Source organism: Epinephelus moara, chromosome 22, assembly GCF_006386435.1.
Source record: "Epinephelus moara isolate mb chromosome 22, YSFRI_EMoa_1.0, whole genome shotgun sequence".
In the NCBI taxonomy this organism is placed as follows: domain Eukaryota; kingdom Metazoa; phylum Chordata; class Actinopteri; order Perciformes; family Serranidae; genus Epinephelus; species Epinephelus moara.
Genome location: NC_065527.1, coordinates 3,248,014 through 3,270,159, shown reverse-complemented (window position 1 = coordinate 3,270,159; position 22,146 = coordinate 3,248,014). Strand labels below are relative to the sequence as shown.

The window sequence follows — 22,146 nt, the reverse complement described above, 5'->3', positions numbered from 1 at the left end:
AACAGCAGCTGAGAAGCGTCACTGACGCAGCTGATGAGCAGGTTTACATGAACAGATCATTGAAACACTGAGAACCAGCTGATTTATAGTTGTGTCACAGCTGATTCTAATATAACCACAGATACAACCAGGCGTTGAATTCTGTCAGTTACACAAACATCAGCAGTAAAAAGGGACTTTTTGGGTTGATTTTGTTCAAAGTGAAAACAACAACAAAGAGGAGCAGAGAAAATTACATCTGAATGAGGAAGTAGCTGAACCAGGGCGTTCTGAAACTGTGACTCTTTGTGTTTTTCCCCTTCTTTGACTTTTTTTGTACTGTACTTTATTTGTGCACATTTAGAACCAGAGGTCATGTATGGTGGATTTTTTGTGGCAACATCTTCATGTTGCTAATAAGCTTTTACTGCAGTAATTCTGTCACTTAGTGCTGTTTCTACCGTGGGCTTCATTCTGTAACGTAAGAGGACTCTTTAAGTTTGATAGTACGCTGCTGAAAGTGCACACATTTGATGAAATGTTGAGTGTTTACAGTGAGAGGAAACTGGATGATAAAAAACAGCAGACTTCATATTGTCTATTGCTGTGGTTCCCAACTGGTGGGTCTTGGTCCAGAAGTGGGTCACATGTCTACTCTGAATGGACCGCAAGTGACTTGCAAACATGTTAAGTTTATTGAAGTGCATTTAATCTCCAGCACAGACCTTTAAGAACCGTTTGTGACTAAAGGACAGCTGCTTGACAGAGACAGAAAACTAGGTTGACACATGGCCAAATCTTAGTACGACGCCAAACGTATTACACTGTGTGGACCTAGAGCTGGTGACTAAGGAGAAATCTGGACCTCATGGCTGCACCATGGGAACCATTGGTGTATTGTACACAGGTACATGAAAAGCAATGCAGTGAAGTATTTTGAAAGTGGCTGTGCTGTGATTGAATCTGTTTTCCTCTGTGATAGAAAACCTGTAGTCCTGTTTGAAAGATTTACTTTATACTGAGTTGGCTTTGCAGTATTTTAAAAGAGTCAGTGTATGGAGAGATTTTTGCATTTTGAAATGCAGAGTTGGTATTTAAAGAAGTATTTCACTGCTGGAAAGATGAACTTCTTATAAAATTGGGCTGCTGATACAGTTAGAAAGGCGCAAATACTTTTGAAACTGGTTCTTTATGACCAGAGAAAACTGAGAAAAAGGGCAGCAGCGTTCACTTTGAGTCAAGAGGAAGAAACCTACGATTTCCAAAAGGCCAATAAATGCTCCCGCTGGTGGGTCACGTCATACGCACTCCTCCGTTTGACACGTCTGGTAACAAATGATCTCGTACAACAGTTAAAGCAGTAAGCTGAAACATTTGAGGTGAGAAACAGGTGACTCAGTGAATCTTGGTTTAAATTTTACCGTTTGATCTCAGTTTTTTCAGCCTCTATTTTCACTATACAAGAAACAGTACGGCTCCGTCTTCCTGATTCACAAACTCTCGCTGTAACAGCTAAACAGGGCACTAAAATATGTTTCTGGAAACATTTTAGGTGAAAACGTGGCTGTGTGGTAACAGGATCTTGATTTATGTTTGTTTCAAAACTCTGTCAGATGACGTGCTATTTGTTATCTGCGGGCAGGGATATCTAGGCACGAGTTAGATGGAGGGCCACAGTTCATTTATACATATTACTCACATGGTTGTGACATAAAGCTGGTTAAAAAGTGCTGAATTATCCATTTAATGAACAACATGAGATTTCGAGCGGGACATTAACTATTTGGCTGATTGTATGATGCAGGTGTGAAGAAGAAAAGTATATTCAGTAGAAGTAACTGACTGCAGATGTGGCAACACGGTCTCACTGCAGATTTTTTTGTTCATGTGACTGTAATAAAAGCATTAGTGGTGGTTGACACTGGCTGCAGACTGTGTGCTATTCTAACATGAGGAAATACCTCTAACGGCTTAAACCTGGTGGAGAGTGAGAGTTACAGGAACAGAACCAAGCTACCTGTGCAACTTCCTCAAAGTCCTCGTGCCGTTTCTGTAGAGCCCGGGCTCGATGGAGGGACTTTCCCACACCTGTGTGTTTGCTGAGGAAGGCCTCGCCGTGGTTTTCTATCCAGTCCAGCACCTGTGTAGAGACACATCACATGTCCACAAAGTGAGACAGGCACTAGGAAAACACAGCCACAAGGGGGCGCTCTAAGGTGGTAGATGAGCCCCAAGTGTTGATGATAATCAAATGAGTGTGTAAGAGAAGAGGAATGACAGAAATAATGATCAGTATTTTATGAGGCGTCACACTGAGCCTCTCTCGCTCACACTCCTCTCCCTGCACCCTGTCCTTCATGCCGTGAACGGCTGAACAGCATCTGCATGGACATATGACCCACTTCAGTTGCCATAGCAACAGTTGCCATGTCGACACGCTCAGGAATGCCCAGGATTTTTTGGACAGTATGCAACTGTATTATCATAGCGGACCATTTGACGATGCCACGCTCATTATGCTCGTTCTGGAGCCTTCGTTCTGCACAGAGCACTTCCATTACAGACTTTTATCCAATGTTCCTTTCCACTCGTACGCACGATGAGTGAAAACACACACTTCCAGCATCTTGCTCAAGGACATTTTGAAAGGAAACATGGCTGCTGCGGAGATCAAACCCTCCATTAAGAGAAGAATTCTTCTAACCAGTCGAGTACCCTGCTATTTTCAAATTACTGTCTAACCCTCTCGATGCTGTCCTGAAAAAACTGCCAATTAAGTTTGGTTGTGGAAATACCACGTGTTCCAACAAACGTGTGTGTGCATATAAACAAAAACATGTAAAGAGCATATCAGAGATGTGGTCTCAAGTCATGTGACTTAATAATAATATTAATAATAATGCATCTTATTTATAGGAGCCTTTCAAAGCACTCAAGGACACCTTTTAAGACACAGCTAAAAAAGGCAGGCAGCAATGTATCCATAGACCAAAAAGTCAAGCAATTCAGTGATATACAATTATAAGTAAAAAAAAATTAGTAGACAAAAATTATAATTATAAATATTAGGTAAAAATCATCATCATAAAGTCATCATCAGTGTATGTCACCATTAAATCAGAGCAAATACGGCTGCTTGAAAAGTGTGTTTTCAGACGGGATTTGAAGGTGGAAAGGAGTCAATATTGCAAATGTCGCGGGAAAGAGACTTCAAAAGGCAGGTGGCAGAACGGCTGACGGCTCTAGAACCCATGGTGTTCAAGCAGGCAGATGGTGATGTGAGTTAGATTGCAGAAGAGGATCTAAGAGTACGGGAGGTTGTGAAGATATGAAGGAGTTCAGACAGGTACGACGGGCTTGATTATGAAGCGCCTTAAAGGTGAGAAGCAGAATCTTGAAATTGATGCGATATTTAACAGGAAGCTGGTGAAGCTGCTGGAGAACAGGAGTGATCTGATCTATGGGGGGGGGTGTGCTAGCAATGATACTGATGGCCAGTTGGAATTTATGAAGATACTTGAGAAGGGAGACCAAAGGGGACAGAACTGCGATACTCAATACGAGATGTAACCAAAGCGTGAACGAGGATAGCGGCGCTCTGAGGTGTGACGGGCAAAATAATTAGTATCCTCCTGAGACCCTGTGTCCTCATATGAGAACATCACATTTTGGGTTTGCTGCACCTTATACTTCATTCTACCTGACTTAGACCTGCTGTCCTTGTTCGTGGACACTTTTTTGTGCCATCTAGTGGCAGTAAGAGCAAAATACATGACAAAAACAAGATGGCAGCCATCTCTGCCAAGTCAGTCTGCAGCTAAACAAGATGGCAGCCATCTCTGCCAAGTCAGTCTGCAGCTGATCCCGACACAAAATTGGACAAAGCCCAAAACCTGATCACGTTATGGCTGAAACTTTATTTATTATTAATAAAGTTTGTAGTTTGATATGGCAACAACTTTGACCAATTTTAGCAACAGGAACAAGCTGAGACGCCGTTAATGAGAAAGTATTCTATTGAAGACACTGAAACTTTATTATCGTCTCGTTTGAGGACGTTGGGACTTAGTTGTTGTTGACAATGTTTAGGTTTTTATACTTATCAGGTCCTACTGATCCCAAATAGCTGGAAAAAATTAAAAATGCATGCCAAACAAGAAAAGTTCAAGTCTCAGGAGGATATTTTGTAGATGAAAGTTTGCAGACTGAGTAACATTATTTATGTTTGACTCAAAGGACAGTGTGCTGTCACGCAGACTCTTAACCAGAGGAGAGGGATGGACGGAAACTACGCAGTTCAGCCAAAGTGGATTTAGTACCAACAAGGACAACCTCAGTTAAACTTACGTCAGGTCCGAGTCACAAATTTAGTAGTTCAGACTCGACTCGCAAATAAGACTTGCAACTGGATTTAGACACCAATGACTCATGACTTTACTTGAACATGAGCCATTGGACTTGACAATACTTGCTACCTTCCAAAGCCTAAAGATTTTAAGTATGTTCTTTACAAAGTGTGCCACAAACAATTTCCTTTCAGTTCCTGAATCTGTAAACATCAACACTTTGTTCCCAGCAAGTCGACACCCAGATTCACTTTGTTTGATCCGATCCGACAGCTTCCAATCGAGGTGGAGGAGAGAACCGTGAAGAGCTAGCTTTATGTTACTGAGCGCCAGTCTGAAAAAAATTATACCAAAGAAAATTTAATTTGTGCACAAACACTATTCCATGGTCAACAAAAAAACTGCAGTGTGTAAAACATGCAGGATGAAAATTACAGACTGAGACGCAACAACTTCCAACTTCAATCGACATTTGAAGTCACACAAAGAACGGTGAGGTGGGGCTAATGTTAACATGGATAGCATGCTAACGTCACCTTCACAGCCAAGTAGCTTCTTAACAAATGTGTTTTAACAAATAAATACAAATTAAAAAAGCATCCGTGATTTTGTAAATTAATATATTATCAGTCTGTTGTTAAAATGGGATAATGTTTGGTGAAGAGTGCATTATGACTTGTTAAGGACATGAAACTCAAAGTTTAGGACTTGGGACTTGAGTCCATTTTATATAGAGAGTGTAAATGTGTGTGTGTGTGTGTGTGTGTGTGTGTGTGTGTGTACCTGCTGGACATCCTGTTGAAACACACACAGCTGCAGACGTTGGTGCAGCCGCACTTTGCGGTGTTGCCAGATGTTCTCCAGCTGTCTCTGGTGATGCAGCACCTCGTGGATGATGTCCAGGACGTGGTGCACGGCCTTGGAGTAGTTTGCCGATGCTGTCAGCGAGTCGGCACTGCCCGGGGTCAAAGGTCGCTGCAGCTTGTCCAACAGGGCTTTGCCATCTTGGCTCACCTGAGGAACAGTTAGAAAAATAAGTTAGTGTATTTTTTTTTTACTCACAAGTACGACACAAATATACAAGAATGAATGAAAATAAAAGGCACAACAATAAAAAGTATGATGACATAAACCTGCTCTGTATTGACGTTCACCTAGAAATAAAAACATTATTTAAATGCCACACAGGCAGCAAAGTGAGGGGATAATTTCCTGAGCACACGCACTTCAGATGTGACATTTAGACACTTAAAAGGGAAGTGATAACTAAAAGAGCCAAAAGGAGGAATTAGTCAGAAACAAAAATAGTTATTTTTTTGCACAGTGCAGCTGCTATTCCTTTAACACTGTCAGTGTAACAGAGGTTATTTATTTTAAATTCAATCTGAAGTACAGAAGAGAACTGTGTAATTCTTCCCCCAACAATATGAGAGCTTTATTTTCCAGCGTGTGTGAGAGTAAAATTAATTTTAAAGTTTATATTCCACTAGTAGGTGACAACAAAACTAACTGTGACTCTAGTAAGTGTATTGAAACTTAAATAATGAGGATTGTTGCTGCAAATTACGGTTGTTTTCTCCACTTAACTGTTTTGATAAATGTAGACAGAGTGTGTTGTTACCTCAGAGTAGGCAGCAGTGATGTGTTCATACAGGCCCTGGTGGTGGTGGATGGCGTCTTCAAGGTCTTGCAGCTCGGAGGGCAGATCCACCTCGCCGCAGGCCTTACACCACGAGTCCACGTTACTCATGTACTGCAGGGGAACAAACACACGTTTAAACAAACTGCCACTCAGATGTAAAGCATTTCTCACGAGTCAGCAGGAGTCACATGGACGTCACATACACCAGAGTGAACAAGAAATGACCTGAGGAGCATTTTTAAACTGTTACTGAGCTTAAAGACGAGGAAATGTCTTTAAGTATGAATACAGGCTGTCTTTAAGCTTTCTGAGCAGAGTTATGCACGGCTGAGTGTGCTGCTCATTGGCCTGTGGTGACTCCCTAGAACTTTGAGTACACCCCTGTGGGAGGGGAGAAAAACAAAACAATCAGCGAGGCGAGCCTCAGAGCAACATCAGAAATCAAAGTGAGCTCACTGTTGCCTTTCAAACATCTCTCCCATGATAATTGGAGTAAGGTACATGAGTAGAACCAAGATTTAAAGCAAGTATGTGTGGAGGAGAAAAGGTTGGGGTGAAACCTCTGGAAACAAAAAGCTGTTTCTATTTCAGCTCACAAACATGAAAGGCTGGTCTGATGACGGCAACATTCCAGGTCGGAAAAGTCGTACCACCCATGTTCCCTCGTTGGGATTCTGCTTGTGTGCTTTTTCAGGCCATGAATCATTCCATAGTGTCCGACTAATGAGCGCAGACAGAAATAACAGCAGATAACAAATGCCTTATTTACATGCTGCATATGTGTATGTAAATATATGTTAATGTAATGCATATGTGAGGCTTTATAGATTTAATGAGGCCAAATGGGTGTTTCACTACCCAGAGACTGTGTGCACACGTGTCCGTGTGCGTCCACTGAGATAGTGAAGGTCAACACCTCATCAGTGTGTTGTTCTGGATTCAGTTCTCACTATACCTGAAAGACTTCTCTAGTATCTGTACTTTAAATATGAAGCTACAGCAGCCAGCTAGCTTAGCTTAGCTTAGTGCTACTCTTGACTGGGTGCAGCTACTTCCTAAAGTCCTATGCGTGAATTAGCATTTGCGAATATTAACTTCCTGTTTACTTCCATTCAATGTGAGCAGGCGGGCAAATAAAACATTCACTTAGAGTTGCAAAGCAAATTTGCATCTCTGCATCAGGTGCAGTTCAACTTTGGTGAACTTCATTGCAGCCTCAACCAACAGCAAAGACATATATGTGGAGGAGACACTGATTGTTGCTTCGTTTAACCAACACTACAAAATTTTATCGGCCATGAAAGACACCAAGTGCCCCACATGAGAGATGCTGCCTCGCTGGCAGCGAGTTAGGAAAGATGCACGGATTGTAAGAAGTGGAAAATGTACAATTAACATTATATTTTGTGGTATTTATTAGTTAGCTAGCTAACATTAGCTAGCATGCTAGCGTTTCATGTGCGTGACATTGAGCATTGCCCACATTCAGCACGCGTATCGCCTCCGCAGTTGTCTGATATCTGACAGAGTTGTCAGTTCATTGCATCTGGAACTTTGTGGAGTGAGCGGATTCAAAGGCAACTGTTGCTCAGGAAGTAGAGCGGGTCGTCCAGTAATTGTAGGATCAGCAATTTGATCCCCGACTCCTCCAGTCCACACGTTAAAGTATCCTTGGGCAAGATACTGAAACCCGAATTGCTGAATGTCTGGAAAACTGAGCAGCAAGTGGCACCTTGAACAGCAGCCTCAACCACCAGCGTGTGAATGTGTGATATAAAAGAGCTTTGAGTGGCTGGAAGACTAGAAAGGTGCTTTCCAAGTCCAAGTCCATTTACCAAAGGTCTGGACCCAGGCAACCTCAGCAGGCGATGGTCTTTCACCTGCATTGGAGCGTGTGTGCCCAACACTCAGGGCACCCAGAGCGCAGAAACACAAGGTGCATAGCAACGCAAAAACACCGTGCAAGAGGCTTTATTCTCATTAAAAACGATTACTAAAACACGTCCTGTGTGATCAGGGCCATCGTTCTTCGTTCTTTTGTTTCTGGCTCACCTGGTCACATTTCTGGTGGAAGCTGGCCGACATCTCCAACAGCGTGCTGCGTTCATCCAGCGCGGCAGCAAAGGCCTTCCACTCCTGCTCCAGCTGGCCTGAGATCTGCTTGATCTGCTGGGAGGCGTAGTGACCCGACTCCAGCAGCCGGTTGCCCACTGACATGATGCGGTTGATGTTCACGTACACATTCTACACAGCGGGACAGGGAGAGACAGAAAGAGACGAGAAAGACGCCTGATCAGGGGGTTGTGGGTAAATTGAGCACCTGAAACTGGGTGAAAAAGAAATCAAAGAAATTCAGGAGCCAAGCTTGAGAGAAGAATAAATAAAGCACTGCAGGTAGAAACAGCAGAGACTGAGGCGAGCGCTATCGAACTGTCGCCATCGTTTCTCATGGAGGACAGAAACTCTGGCGGCTGGATTGATTCCTCCTCTCAATGGTTTCATAATGGTTACGTAAGGCTGACTGTGGATAAAGAATAGGATTACTTAATACCTGGTTGTGCTGCTGCTGCGAACATGCAGAAAATGTGTGAGTGCGCACACACACACACACACACACACACACACACACACACACACACACACACACAGGCTGCTCCAAACCAACACTCAAACACAGTGCTAGAAGCTGATGCTAAGTGCAATAACTATATGATTACAGAGTGCAGGGCATGGACTTGATAGTCCAAGTGGGCGGAAGAGCATTACCTCCTGCTGCGAATCAGTGTGTGTGTGTGTGTGTGTCTTACCATGCAGTTCATAGCGAAGTGGTTGTGCTGGGTTTGCAGCTCGATGGCGTGGGGGTGGTTATTGCCAATCTCCGTGTAGCCTGCCAGGAACAAACCCTTGTTGTGCATGATCCAGTCAAACATCTGAGAATGACACAACAGACACGGAGAGAAATGATGTTAGCCGAATGACAACATATACACACCAGGTACGGGTTCACCATTAACTTTCACAGATCACTGCAGGAGCAGGTAAAAACAAACAGCTGGCACTTAGCCGTGTGGGTAGACCTGAGAGTGTTTGTGTTCTGCTGCAGTGTGAGGATAGTTGTCATTTTTCCAGGCCAGAATACAGAGAAATGGACTGCCTCTATTAAGAGTATCCTCTCAGGCTCTCCTAGAGAACAAACTCGTGGCCTATGGTGTCCTAGCAACAAGCTCCTACGACTGCAGTGTATCCAAGACTGCAGCTCTCTCTGTTGCTGCAACCTGCTATTTTATTCTACTCACTCAAACATGGATCCCTGAATTTCTCTCTCCGTCTCTTTCTATTTTGTGCTGCAGCTGTCATCACCTGAGCTGTCTGGGTGGCAGCCAGAGTCGGTGGCTTTGTACCTGCATAAGCTCTCCTCCATCTTCCTGTCTCTCATCCTGGGATGTGGCGGAGGGTAAAGCCATTCATTTTATTTGAGGGATAAAGTTTAAGCTGCTGTTTAAGGGCCAGAATAAAAAGCACGTGACTCCATGAGCTCGACATAAACAGCATAAATCAATGCCGCTCTGTCGGTGTAATTAAGTTTTTGTTTGTATTGGCAGTTGCCTGCCCTACAGTTATCACCAACTGATGTTATAGATTACCGCTACATCACCGCTCATGCTGAATGACACCGACCTTCTCTGCGTCCTGTTCGAACAGGCGCAGCTGGAAGCACTGGTCCAGCTGGAGCTTGCGAACGTGCCAGGCCTGGTGGAGGTGCTGTCGGGTGGAGTGCAGTTTGTCCAGCAGCTGGGTGATCCGCGGCACCAGGCCCTGGGTGTCGGCGTTGCACATCCCGCCACTGCTGCTGCTGCTGCCACCGCTGCCGCCGCTGCTGCTGCCGTTACGATTGGAGAAGGACTCACTGCTCTGGATTCGCTGGAGCAACCTGGAGATGGATGAATGTCTGTTTTAATGTCAAGGCTGCAGCACTCGTGATGGGGTTTGCTGTGAATGCATCACTCATCAAAGCTTTGCATCTGCGTAAATCTGTTGTTTGAGAATATTTGTATGACACAGACAGATATCACATCGACAGGAGATACAACCATTTCCACGCTGATGTTACATTTAGATTCAAGCATAACAGGAATTATAGTTGTGCGTCAGCTCCATACAGATCCTTTGCCGTAGCCTACACATGTGGCCTGGGCCGTTGTGAGCATTTACACCTGTGCACAGCGTGTCTGTGTCACTCTGCAGTTACACTTTAAAAACTCTTGAGGTTTCTGTGAAATGCTGTAAAGTTCAGTTGATTCAAAACACACATTAAACATGACCTAACACCTAAGTACGCAACTCACAGGATTCATAGAAAAAACACACAATACAAATACGACATGCTAACATTATTAGCACAAACCTATAGTATTTTACAGTGTATAAACTAGCCTAGTGGCTAGGGGAATAATATCACGATATTTGAGGGTATTTTTGCGATAACAATATTCTTGACAATATGACAAGTGAGTAAAAATAACATCAGAAATAAAACAGAACTGCAACAAAATCAGTGATGTAGTTTCACAGTTTGCTTCAAATATTCAGTAAAAACTANCAAAGGTTTGTGACAGAATCAGAGAGGAGAGGGAGAGACGCTGTGCTGCTGCCAGAGGAGCCGCTGAATGAGTTCCCTCTGAGCGCTAAGAGAAGGAAAACATTCAGGACGCCACAGTTTATTCCACACTACTGAAGCTGCTCCTCTTTTTACTGGAACCACCAAGGAGTCGCTGATCATTTCACTTTCAGCCATGCTTGTTGATATCATATTAAAAATAATACCAGTATTATTGTTAACGATATGAGATGGCACACCCCTACCAGCAGCTAGCAAACTTTTCCTCTACTCATATGAAGCCAGAAACAACAGCAACATTTAACAATGGCTGCATTACAACTCACAAAGTTCACCAACAAAACAACTGCCTTCAACCAAACAGGGTTTCCTCACAAATCAATACGCTACCATTATATGCATAAGTCTACAGCATTTTACATTTGCATAAATTTGCCGAACAGCTAGCAAAGTTTTTTCTCGGCGGCAAGTGTTAATAGTTGCTCTGAATGACTACACTTGAAGACGGGTGAAAAGCCAACCTTCGCAGAAGCGGGGAGACACATCATCATGATAAATATGGGCATAAAGGCCAAATAGATGGAAAAACAGGTTCAGGCCTTTGCTCTCTGTTCAGTTAAAACTCAAGCAAAAACATAAAAGCGACCACTGACCTCTGACCCTCAGTGTCCAGCTCCTCTATCGGGGCCTTTATGACTTTCTTCTTCAGCGTGGCATGTTCTTCTATCATCCGCCGGGCTCCTTCCAAGTCCTGCGGGAAGTCTTTCCTCGACACGGTTTCTTGCATCTCCTCTAGTCGAGCCAGCATCTGGGTGGCGTGACCAGAGAACTCCTCAAACGCCACGCGCACCTGGATATAAACACAGGGAAACACCTGAGTCAGGCGGCGTACGATTGTGAATGTGACAGAATGTAACTCTGGTTTCATGCCCTGCTCTCTGTTCACTGAGCACAGCTCCTCTCTAGATTTTCAGATCAGACAGAGAGGCTTGAGTGACAGGACGCGTTTGTCGATCTCACCTCTATCCACTCTTCATGGTTGTAGTCCAGGCTGCCGTCAAAGTCCGCCGTCAGCTGGGAGGGGTCAACGACCTTCGTCAGGCCCTCTAATGACACCATGGTGGTCTAGAGAGCAGAGGTGGAGGAGTAGCAGTCGAGAAAGAGAGAGGGGGAGGGATTGAGAGGGGTTAAAACGGATTTAGGTTAATTTCAGTCAATTGAGTGCAAAATGCTTCTAATCTCTCCTCTGCTCCCGCTGCATTTATTTACTGCCGTCTTGTGCTGTTGAAGTTATTTAGAGAAGACGTGACTGACCAACCCCTAAACCTGCAACACAGGATTTACTCATGACAGCAGAGCAGCAGGAGAGCTGTGTAATTAATAACTAAATACATCAATGGCGCGACTTAAGCACATTTTATCCTCCGTATCCTGCCAGTTCAGCAGCTTTATGATACCACAGGACAGTGATTCTCATCTGGCCGAGCAACGGGGTCCAGGTTTCTCTTTAGTCGTCAGCTCAAGGTCCACACTGTGAAATATATTCAGTGTCATACCTGCATTTGAACATGTCGTCAAGCTAGTTTGCTGTCTCTGTCTCTACAGCAGGAAACAGCACTTGAAAATAAAAGCTCTGTGCAGAAAATTCTTTGCATTTCAAAATAAAATGTGTTTCTTACAAACTCGACCTGTTCTCGAGTCACTTGCGGTCCATTTTGAAAGGACCGCGACCCAACAGTTGGGAACCACTACTGCCACGGGATATTTAAAAAGGAGCCAACCAAGAAACTCAACATCTCCTCTTTTCATCACAGACCCAACGCTCCAGCACCCACGACACGTTGTATTTTGTGACTTCTAAACTCAGAGTGAAACACATAAACACCTTGGCACAGTTTTTTCTCTTTGATCGCCTCTGGTCGTCCTTCACTTGAGAGTTAAGTGAAATTCAAATCCTCTCCGTGCAGCAATTGCCGTTACAATATCAGTTTCAGAGATACAGTAAGGAAATGTCTCCCTGTTTGGTTTTAGTGCCTCTGTGTTTCTGCTAAGCCACCTCCGCACAACACCCCCACACACATGGCCGGAGATGGATTGAGACAGAGCGATAGCTAGATAGCTTTGTGTAGGCCAAACAATGCAGAGACACACTGTTGTCCTTGGGTAAGAAAGCACAGCGGCTCCTGCCAGGGGAAAATACTGATATAGCCATGTTCTCTATTGTTGTTCAACTTAATTGATTTGTACTCTGTTGAATGGTGAGGATGAGAATCGTTCAGAGCTGATGGGAACCATCTTTCTCCCACTGAACTGTGGAGCACTTTATCAGCAAGCAAAAATGGAGGTTGCGGTCGGCTCTCCGCGCTCCGGCTCGCCCCTTCTTTTCATCCCGGAGAGAAACGTGTCCCGTCTCTGCTTTTCATTTCACCGAGCCAGGAGAGAATCCTCGATCCACACTTGGAGACAAACACACACTCGCTACAGTAACACTCAGTAACGCGCACGCTGGGAGCTTATTGGTGGTGTGAATGCTGGACGCAGCAGACCAAAAATTTTTGCATGCATTCCCTCTGACTGTAGTCCTAGCAACAGTCCTGGAGGAAATGTACTTAAAAATACAAGATGAAAAAAAAAAAAAAACTTCCTCGGCATACAACCTCTAGAAATCTGAACAGATGTACAGTATGAGGTCGCCTTGTGCTCCACCAACGCAGAAACAAACACACATGCAGAGTATCCAATCAATGCCTGTGTGGCGTAGCAGGGCAGCTCATGGATAACTAACCTGCCCTCTGGCATCTGCCTATTCTTCCTCCCTGATAATCAATAGAAAGTTATCAGACTACACTGGACCTGTGTGTGTGTGTGTGTGAACAATCAGTCCACACCAGTGCGTCCACTCTAAAGGGAGCATATTAGAAACACAGTGTACAAGAATACAAGCACATACTGTACAAAGAAACGGAGCTCCGCCCCCGCCTCACTGCTACGAACATGAAGCTCGTCACTATCATAGTAAGAAAGCTCATTTAATGACAGATGAGCGGGAAATTGTTATCTGGTCTTCGTTAGAGCGTGTTAACTAAACAGGCTTCAGGATCAGGCGAAGGCATCTTGACTTCAAAAGCAGGAAGCCTGCACTGATTAGCCCACGCCGCGGTGTGTTCAGTGTCGTACATCTTGGTGCTCGTTCAACAATGAGCATAAAAATAAGCCTGTTCTTGTGAACGCATCACGAAATTAGCTGTGAAAATGTGTTTTAACGCTCAGCAGCATCACAAACACTCGTCCTCGTGATGTGTTTTAGGGCTGGACGTGATGAAACTGCTCCTCTGGCGGACAGCTGGCTGCTGATGTGCGCATCTGAAAGCAGCGGGGGAGAGGAATATAATGAAATGTGCTGACAATGAGCAGCTCAGCTGGCTACAGCGGTCGTTATGACAACTCAGCTGACAGCGAATTAAGGGGAAAATGTTCGTCTTTTTATAACTCATTACTTCACACTGGCGCATGTGGCACCGAGGCTCTTGATTTCTTTTATCTGGGTGCTTTTAAACGTCATTACGGCACGCTAAAACTGTGCTTCACCTGAGCAGCATAATTACATAACACAAGTGGTGTTGTTCTGGGTCGTGCAGCTTTAACTATATAGCCTCACATCTTAACGGCAGCAGGTAATTCTCCTCTGGGCTATGACATAACTTGTCATCTATGAGCGTCTCCTGCTGTTGTGTTTGGTGAGAAGACGAAACATTTTGACAGCCCTAAACCAAACGGACTCCAGCATTTTAATTAACATTATTTACAAGTGTTGCTTCTGTCTGTTTCAGAGTGTAAAAACATGTCTGCCGTTTCAGATGGAGGCAGTTAATGAATCTTTTCCCCGTCCTACCTCGAACTCGAACTTAGAGCTGCCGAAGTTGGTCCTCTGCTTCTGCCAGAAGTTGTCTGGTTTGATGATGAGGGCGACGTGGATGCAGGACGGGAACGACTCCTGCAGGATCTTCAGCAGGGGCTTGATGCTGTCCCATTTGGAGCCGCGCATATCAACGATGACCGTGAAGCCATGTTTACACACCTCCTCGCTGGGATGGATGGAGGTCGGCGTGAGTGGGAGGAATTAAAGAGAAGAGAAAAAGAGAGAAGGGGGGGAAGGGAGGGAGGGAGGATGTGAGGGGAGGGAGGGGCGGTGAGAGATTGGAGAGAGTATAATCCACAGAGAGAGGAGACAGATGACAGGCGTGGGAAAGGATGAGAGAGGGATGGAGAGAGGAGAGAAAGACGAGAGGAGGGAGACAGAGATTGAAAACGGGAGAGAAGAAAAGAGAATCAAAACAAACAGTGAGATGACGCATTTTCTATACTGTGAGAAGCCTACGCAGCAAACACACATCCCACACGCCCACACACCCACACCCACACACACACACACACACACACACACACCCACACACCCACACACCCACACACCCACACACACCCACACACACAGAAACCTGCGACGAATGAGTCACAAATGTGTGCATAAATATAAAAATACAAATCAGCACATTTGTGCATCAGCAACCTCATCTCCCTGTGGGGCTCTGCTGTGGCCAACATTATATCACATAACCACACACACACACACACACACACACACAAACTACATCTGCACACCTGAAACTAAAATCTGGTGTCATTATATAAGATGGTGCGAAAAAATAACTGTTTTTCTGCTCGATTTGAGGAGCAAAACAACTCCGCAGCTCGTCTGCCATCGAGTTTACTATCACTACTACTTATTTTATTCAGCAAACCTGACCTGCTTCTTTTCCTTGTGGTAGTTTTACACATTTAAAAAACATCCCTGCATCCTTTCCCTTATTTTTTTTAGACTTCCACGACAAATATAAATCTTGTATCCGTCTGTTTTGCATCTGTACATTCCTCTGTCCTTTTCCCAAACCTCTCCCTCTCCCTGTCAGTAGATAGCCAGTGTGCAGCAGTGTGCAGATGTTGCCTTTCCCAAAATAGAACACCTCTGCTCACCAAAACCACACAGTTAGGAGAGATTACACAAATATGCAGAACATGACATGGTGACGACGTGGGTGAGCAATGCCCAGAGGATGTGAAAAAGTCAAAATGGGATCATTTACAGTGAATTTACTCTCATTTTCAAGCACACGGGGATGATGTGGGGACTTAAATGGAGATGAGCAGACGGAGCGAGGACGGATGGATTAAGACGGATGGAGGGAGGAGACAAGCGCCACATGAAAGAGACGTAAACAGAGAGCTGGAGAGATGTTTTACCTGCGAGGTGAGGAGCTGCTGCTGCTGCTGCTGCACTGCCTCAGCTACTGCGACACTTTGTTTTGCTTTCACACACACACACTGGCTCACTCCCTCGCTCACACACACACAAACACACACCTCCTCGCACATGCGCTCTCCGCTCTGTCAGATTTAATCCCCTCTCGCTCTCTCTCTCCGCTGCTCTCCCTCTCTGATGATCCCTCCTTCCTCCTATCATTCGTTTCCTCTGATACACCCCTCTCTCAGCTCAGGCTTTCCCTCTCAGCATCTCGCCGCGTCTCTACAACTGATTTTTGGCAGCGAAGGAGCTGCGGCAAGCTAACTGCTCTTGAATTATTCCTCTCTGTCTCTGTCCCCCCCCTCCCTCGCTCCTCACATGCTTATCTCAGCTCTCTCACGTGCTCACTTACAGAGCCTCGTCCACTTGCTCCGGGTGTTTGCTTTGTAATGAGGCGCTGCTTCACACACACACTGTACACACGCTGTACTCACACGCACAGCACAGAACAAATGTAATGAATGTGTAACCTGGGGATGCCGGCGAGGTAGGCGATCAGTCTCCTCAGGTCGTCCGTTCGTATTCTGTCGTGGTTGCTGCGTGATGGAAACGTTAACACCGGACCACCGCGTCTGTCTCTGCCACCTGAGGCAACACACACACACATAAACACACAGATTCAGCAAAGTAGAGAGAAAATACACTCTGGGGTTTAAAGGAATATTTCACAACAAAATGATCATATGAATTAGAGCTTGGCGATATGGATAAAAATTCATATCTCAGTATTTACAGGCTGACTGGCGGCACATGATCTATATATCTCGGTATTTTCTACGAGATGAGCTCCATGTTTTCAGCTGCATGTCAACCCACATCTGACATGTCACAAACACTTTTATAAAAACAGACTGTGATCAAAATAAAATGCAAAGACAGGGATTTTATTTGCTGTTTGAAAATATACAGCTGCACGACATGTAAATAAGAAAAATCACGTTAACTTGCACAGGACACTAAACTATAACATGACTATAAAAGGATCAAGTAGGTTTGAAACAATTAAAAATCTTTGCGGGCGGAGTTAAAAAGCTGTTTTCCATCTGTCGGCCTTTCAATTGAATCTGGTGCTGGAAAATGATTTAAATATTTGTATCTATTTCTGCACAGCATCAACAGAGAGGCTGAGGGAGGGACAGAGACAGAGACACTTTGTCCTCCTTATATACGTCTTGTATGAATGGCGGTGTGGTCGCTGCATTTTTTAAACACATCTGTCGCCAATTTATTTATTATTTTCTATCAGCTCGTTTGTTTTTGCTCAGTGGTTGTTGATTTTATTATTTTCATTATTATTATCATTATTATTGTTATTACCATTGTTTTAATTATTTCTTGATTTCTTTGCTGTATTTATCTGCTTCACATTCCTTTATTAAACGTATAAATGTGGATAAAGGATACTACCACATTTATTACTTATCTCCAATTTCTTCTCTGTATTTACATGTATATGGGATGTTGATTGGCGATGCTTATTCTTACTCCCTTTGAGGGTGAGATGGAATAAGACTGGTGTGGACTTGAGAGGACTCTTGCCTGACGCTCTGTTGATGTCGTCTTTGAATGTAACCCCTAACAGAAAGCTGACTGCTGATGACATATGAGCTGTGTTGTGCTGCCTCCGGTGACCTGTCCAGGAGTTTGTCTGTTTTTTCTTCTTTTTTTGTAGTTTTTTCGTGTGCTGTCAAAACAAAACTACAAATGAAGTAAAAAAAAAAAAACTCAGTGTCTCACGCTGTCTCTGTGTCACACATTAGACTACAACTACCAAGAAGAACGGTGACACGCTATGATCCACCTCACACACAAACTAGCAGCGCAGCACTGGATTGCACGTGTGCCACAGTTATTTCATTCATCTCACAGACTGGTTTAGTGTGGCACATGCAACATGTAGACCGATGTCACACTGTGGACTAATGAACAGACAGATTAAACAGAGGAGCAGCTTTGTGTCTCTCTGAGTGTTGATGGAGAACTTGTGAGTGAGTGAGGGGACGGAGCTTTGTGGAGATATCAACGGTGTTGTCTTAATTTATATCTTGCTTGAAAATATTTCGATATATCGCCCAGTCCTAAATGTGTATCAGCTGCTGAGTGTTACTGTGAATTCAAGAAGAAAGCTTTTATATCACATGCCTGCATGGAAAATGTGAACATATTGATTTATTGATTGACTGGGGACTACATTTGACAGCAAAACTTGTGAGCCCCCAGTTTGGAGGAGCAGTTCTGTTCTGTCCCTTTTCGTATTTTACAACAAGCATGGCTTCCACTGAACGCCTCACAGTACTCCATTCAGTGCTGGAAAAAACTACAGCTCCCAGGAGGAATGAGATTACTCTTACCTGCCTGTCCACTGTAGATTCATGTATACTCTGATGACGGACTGATGGAGCCAAAGTTCAATCAAAGTGAAACACTGCAGAGATCTAAGTGTACAAAAATCTTTTCTATCAGTTTGGACTCATTGAGCCAGGTGGAGCCGTGGTCGTCCGGCGTTATCCACAGAGTTGACACACTCAAAATAAGCTGAGCTTCATATTTGTGTCACTAGATCAGCAAATATCTGAGTGGAGCACAAGAAGCATCACAGCAACAACCAAGCTAATCCAATGAATGAGCGACGGTCTCGACAAATATGAGATGCTGAGGCTGCTAAATTAAAACGCCCTTGGCAAGAGATTTACAATTGATTTGAATTACTACTAGCTCTGCTTGAGACTCTACACTAATGGAGCGTTCTAATAATACGAGGCAGACAGTGAGGAAGCTGAGCACAGAGCATTTTAGAGGGGATCCCCAAAATGACATCCGAGGAGATGGGAATTATTCAATCCAAGCACACGGAGAAGAAAATGCAACTTTAGTTCAAATACATCAAGAGCTTCACTGTGTGTTGTAATCTCGTGTATGTTAATCAGTTTAATGTCTTCATTCATTCATTTGCTGACTGGCACTAAACACAAGGTGGAGCTGAGGCTGATGATGATGTCATAAGTGTTGCTGGTCATAAACCAAAGCTTTAGATCAACTGTTGACCTGATGATGGCTAAACATGACTCATCCTCAGGGGAACAGAAATGTGTGACTACACTGCACAGCACTCAACGCAACAGCTAAGATATTTCACTCAAAGCGTAATCGTGAAACTCAAGGTGGCGCTAGAGGAAAAGTCTGGGAGGTCTCCAGAGTCAGTCGGAGGATATGGTCAGCAGGGCGCTAGTTCAGCTGGTGCCCATTCTTCTCCGTCTTTTCCTTGATGTTTACATTTGAAAACCTCGACCTAGCTTGCTAGCACAGATATGCACAAGGAGAATTTACACACTGGTGACTTGATTTCCTCATCCTGATGAGTGACTTGCAGCCACACGCCACCACCGTCCAAAGCCAACCACAAAAAGCACCACAGACTTGCACAATAGATGTAAGGGTGTGGATTTAGCACTCATTTAGCGGAGCTGACTGGAAATGTCTGGGCCTGCGTCACTGGACAAGGGTCAGTGGTAGTTTAAAGATCTGTGACACCAGAAATGTGGCCTTTCACGCCGAAGAGCTCGACTCATTTTGAAAAAAGAAATTAAAAGGCCTAATGTTATTGAATTCAAGACATTTTAAGGCTTCTTCAGGACCTGCAGACACCCTGTATAATAATATTTAATAATGATTTTCACTTCAGTTGCAGAAGCAGAGAGCTGCTCACTCACGTGGGAACTTGCAAACACAAGCTGCCTGCCCTCTGCCCACAAATGAATGAGTTCAGTCGGGTTGCAGTGTGCCTGTAGGCTCGACCCGGCTGCTCAGAGGAGGAAATCAAACGCTCACGTGGCAAACAGGCAAACATGAGCGAGGGCAAACATGGCCGAATTATTAGGGAGCTAGAATTGGGATAATAGGCTTAGCTCACTTACCCTCCTTTTCACCAGCGGTCCCTCCTCTACCTCCCTAATTTCAAAGCCAATTACTCCGCCAGCAACTACTATGGGATGCGGTAGAGTAAGTCATCTCCATGGCAACGCCGCCCTGTCTCTCCTTCTCTCAATTTCTGTGTTTGTCTGAGTCATTGTGTTCCTGCCTGTGACCTTCGCCGCACACCCGAGCCGACCAAAGAGAAGCGTGCGCACCAAATACAAAGACGCTAATTAACATATATTTCACTTTGTTGTTGAATTTGATACAGCGCTGCTGAGATGCGAGCGTTTTTCCACTGGCGTGCACACAGACACATGAGATGATGATACACACACTCTGTCTCACACACACACATATGCACGGGCTGAATAATGTTTTTGTGTGTTGTACAAATAATCCTGCTGGATGTTCTTGGCAGTCCATATCTCCTGCTCGGCCTCCTGTGAGTTTTCCCTGGCACGACTCAAGTGTGTGTGTGTGTGTGTGTGTCAGACATGGCTAAGCTTCCCTTGAAGGGGGCAAGGACACAGCTGTAGCTTACTATTCTGTAGTCCTGCTGATACTGACTAAACAATGGCTGTCTGTGTGTGTCACAGTGTGTATAATGTGTAGTCAGAGTGTGAGGGAGGGTCAAAGGGTTAAGTGTCTGGGCCTCAGTCTGACCTCGTGAGTTTTTACAGGCAGAGTGCACGGCTTATTATTATTACTATTATTATGAGGGAGAGCTGGAGGAAGAAGCAGTGGGAGTGTGTACAGTACGGTCGAGCTGGGCGTGAAACAAACTAAGGACTTCATGTTTCATTCACTGTGTCGACCACAATCACCACACACACACACACACACATCTTACCTGACAAAAAGGCAACTTTTTCTTTGAGGATGGGAAGTACCTCCATTGCTCTCATCTCCTCATTTCTCCTGAAACCTGGATGAAGAAAAAGACCAAAAAAAAAAGACAATGAGGTTTGAATGGAAAGAATTAAAAAACAGCCTTCTCTCCCCGTCCTTTCCCACTCTGTCGGTCATGACTCTTTTTTTTTTTCCTTGAGGGCAGATTATTTGGGACAGAGCAGATTTTGTCCACTTGTAATCTGGAGATCTGCAGCTCTTAAACACAGGGGATTGAGTCCAATTTCGGATTGCATGCATCATGAGGAAAAAGTCAGTAACTTTCACTCACACGCCCAAACACACAAACACACACACACACACACACACACACCAAGAGGAAGCACCGAGGCTGTGGTTGGAGAAACAGTCGTGGTGAGACAAGTGAGGCCAAACCGAGGGGAAGTTCAGAGGAAACAAAGAGCTGTTGTAGCTTTTACTGTAACGGAGGTGAAACGGGGTAAAGTTACATTAATCGCCAAATGCCACTTCAGTTCCCATCAACTAGTTTTAAACACAACACTATTACACACTGCAGATATTAAGAGAATTCCCACAATGTGAGGGTTGACATTAGGGCTGTAGGGAGAGACATTTTCATAACATTTAATGCTTTTATTGAGGTTCTCGAATAAAGCTGCAGATGTCTTTCATCACATGTGAGGCAGTTTTAAAATCGTTGATGAAAAAAATATGACAAACTTTATTCCATGACAAAAACAAGACAAAGTTGAGTTAAAATTAGATCTTGATAATAAAAACTAAGAAAAAAATCTACGTTTCATTTTTGTTGACAAGACAAGACATGACGAAAATATTCGTGGTGGGCTATCAGACACTGAAAGCCAAGAACGGCTGTGCTTATAATTGTCTTGTAATTAACGTTAAACTCTGTTAGGAGCTGCACCTTGTCAAAACAAATCAAAACCTGTATGACTGGACCATGTGGGAATTCAATGTGAAAGGACAGACACAGGAAGTATCCACGCTCAGCGTGAATGTCTGGATCACAAATAATGTGAGCACACATACCAGGCGCCGGGCAAGCCGTCCGTCTCCGACAAGCCAAACAGCACCAGAGAAACACGGCTTCATTCAGGGTTTATGCTATGATTGCCCCCTGATAGTCGACCAAATGTTAGTCGACCAGAAAGGTCATTAGTCGGCAAGATTTCATTGGTCGCTTAGTCGCAGAAAAAAAACACAAGAACATATCTGAAATTCTATTAGGAGCTGCTCCTTGTCAAAATAAATCCAAACCTATATGTCTGGACCATGTGTGACTTTACTTTGAAAGGACAGACACAGGAAGTGTCCACGCTCAGCAGTCAGACAGGAGTCAGGTTAATTTCCAGGGCTGGTACCTGCGGTTATTCCACAGGCTAGTTAATAACATGTC

The 22,146-nt window shown here is 44.2% G+C and overlaps 1 protein-coding gene across 1 annotated transcript in view; it reads right to left on the bottom strand.

Annotated features, from left to right (window-relative positions):
- LOC126384223 (triple functional domain protein-like) overlaps positions 1-22,146 on the bottom strand; it is an 82,968-nt gene that overhangs the window by 13,668 nt on the left and 47,154 nt on the right. Inside the window, exons 3-13 of the mRNA XM_050035186.1 lie at positions 20,710-20,784; positions 16,415-16,529; positions 14,478-14,670; positions 11,606-11,710; positions 11,239-11,435; positions 9,646-9,898; positions 8,775-8,897; positions 8,020-8,211; positions 5,947-6,078; positions 5,109-5,339; positions 1,997-2,119 (exon numbers count right to left, since the gene is read on the bottom strand). Of these exons, the coding sequence (XP_049891143.1) occupies positions 1,997-2,119; positions 5,109-5,339; positions 5,947-6,078; positions 8,020-8,211; positions 8,775-8,897; positions 9,646-9,898; positions 11,239-11,435; positions 11,606-11,710; positions 14,478-14,670; positions 16,415-16,529; positions 20,710-20,784 (1,739 nt within the window). The remainder of the gene's footprint in view (positions 1-1,996; positions 2,120-5,108; positions 5,340-5,946; positions 6,079-8,019; positions 8,212-8,774; positions 8,898-9,645; positions 9,899-11,238; positions 11,436-11,605; positions 11,711-14,477; positions 14,671-16,414; positions 16,530-20,709; positions 20,785-22,146) is intronic.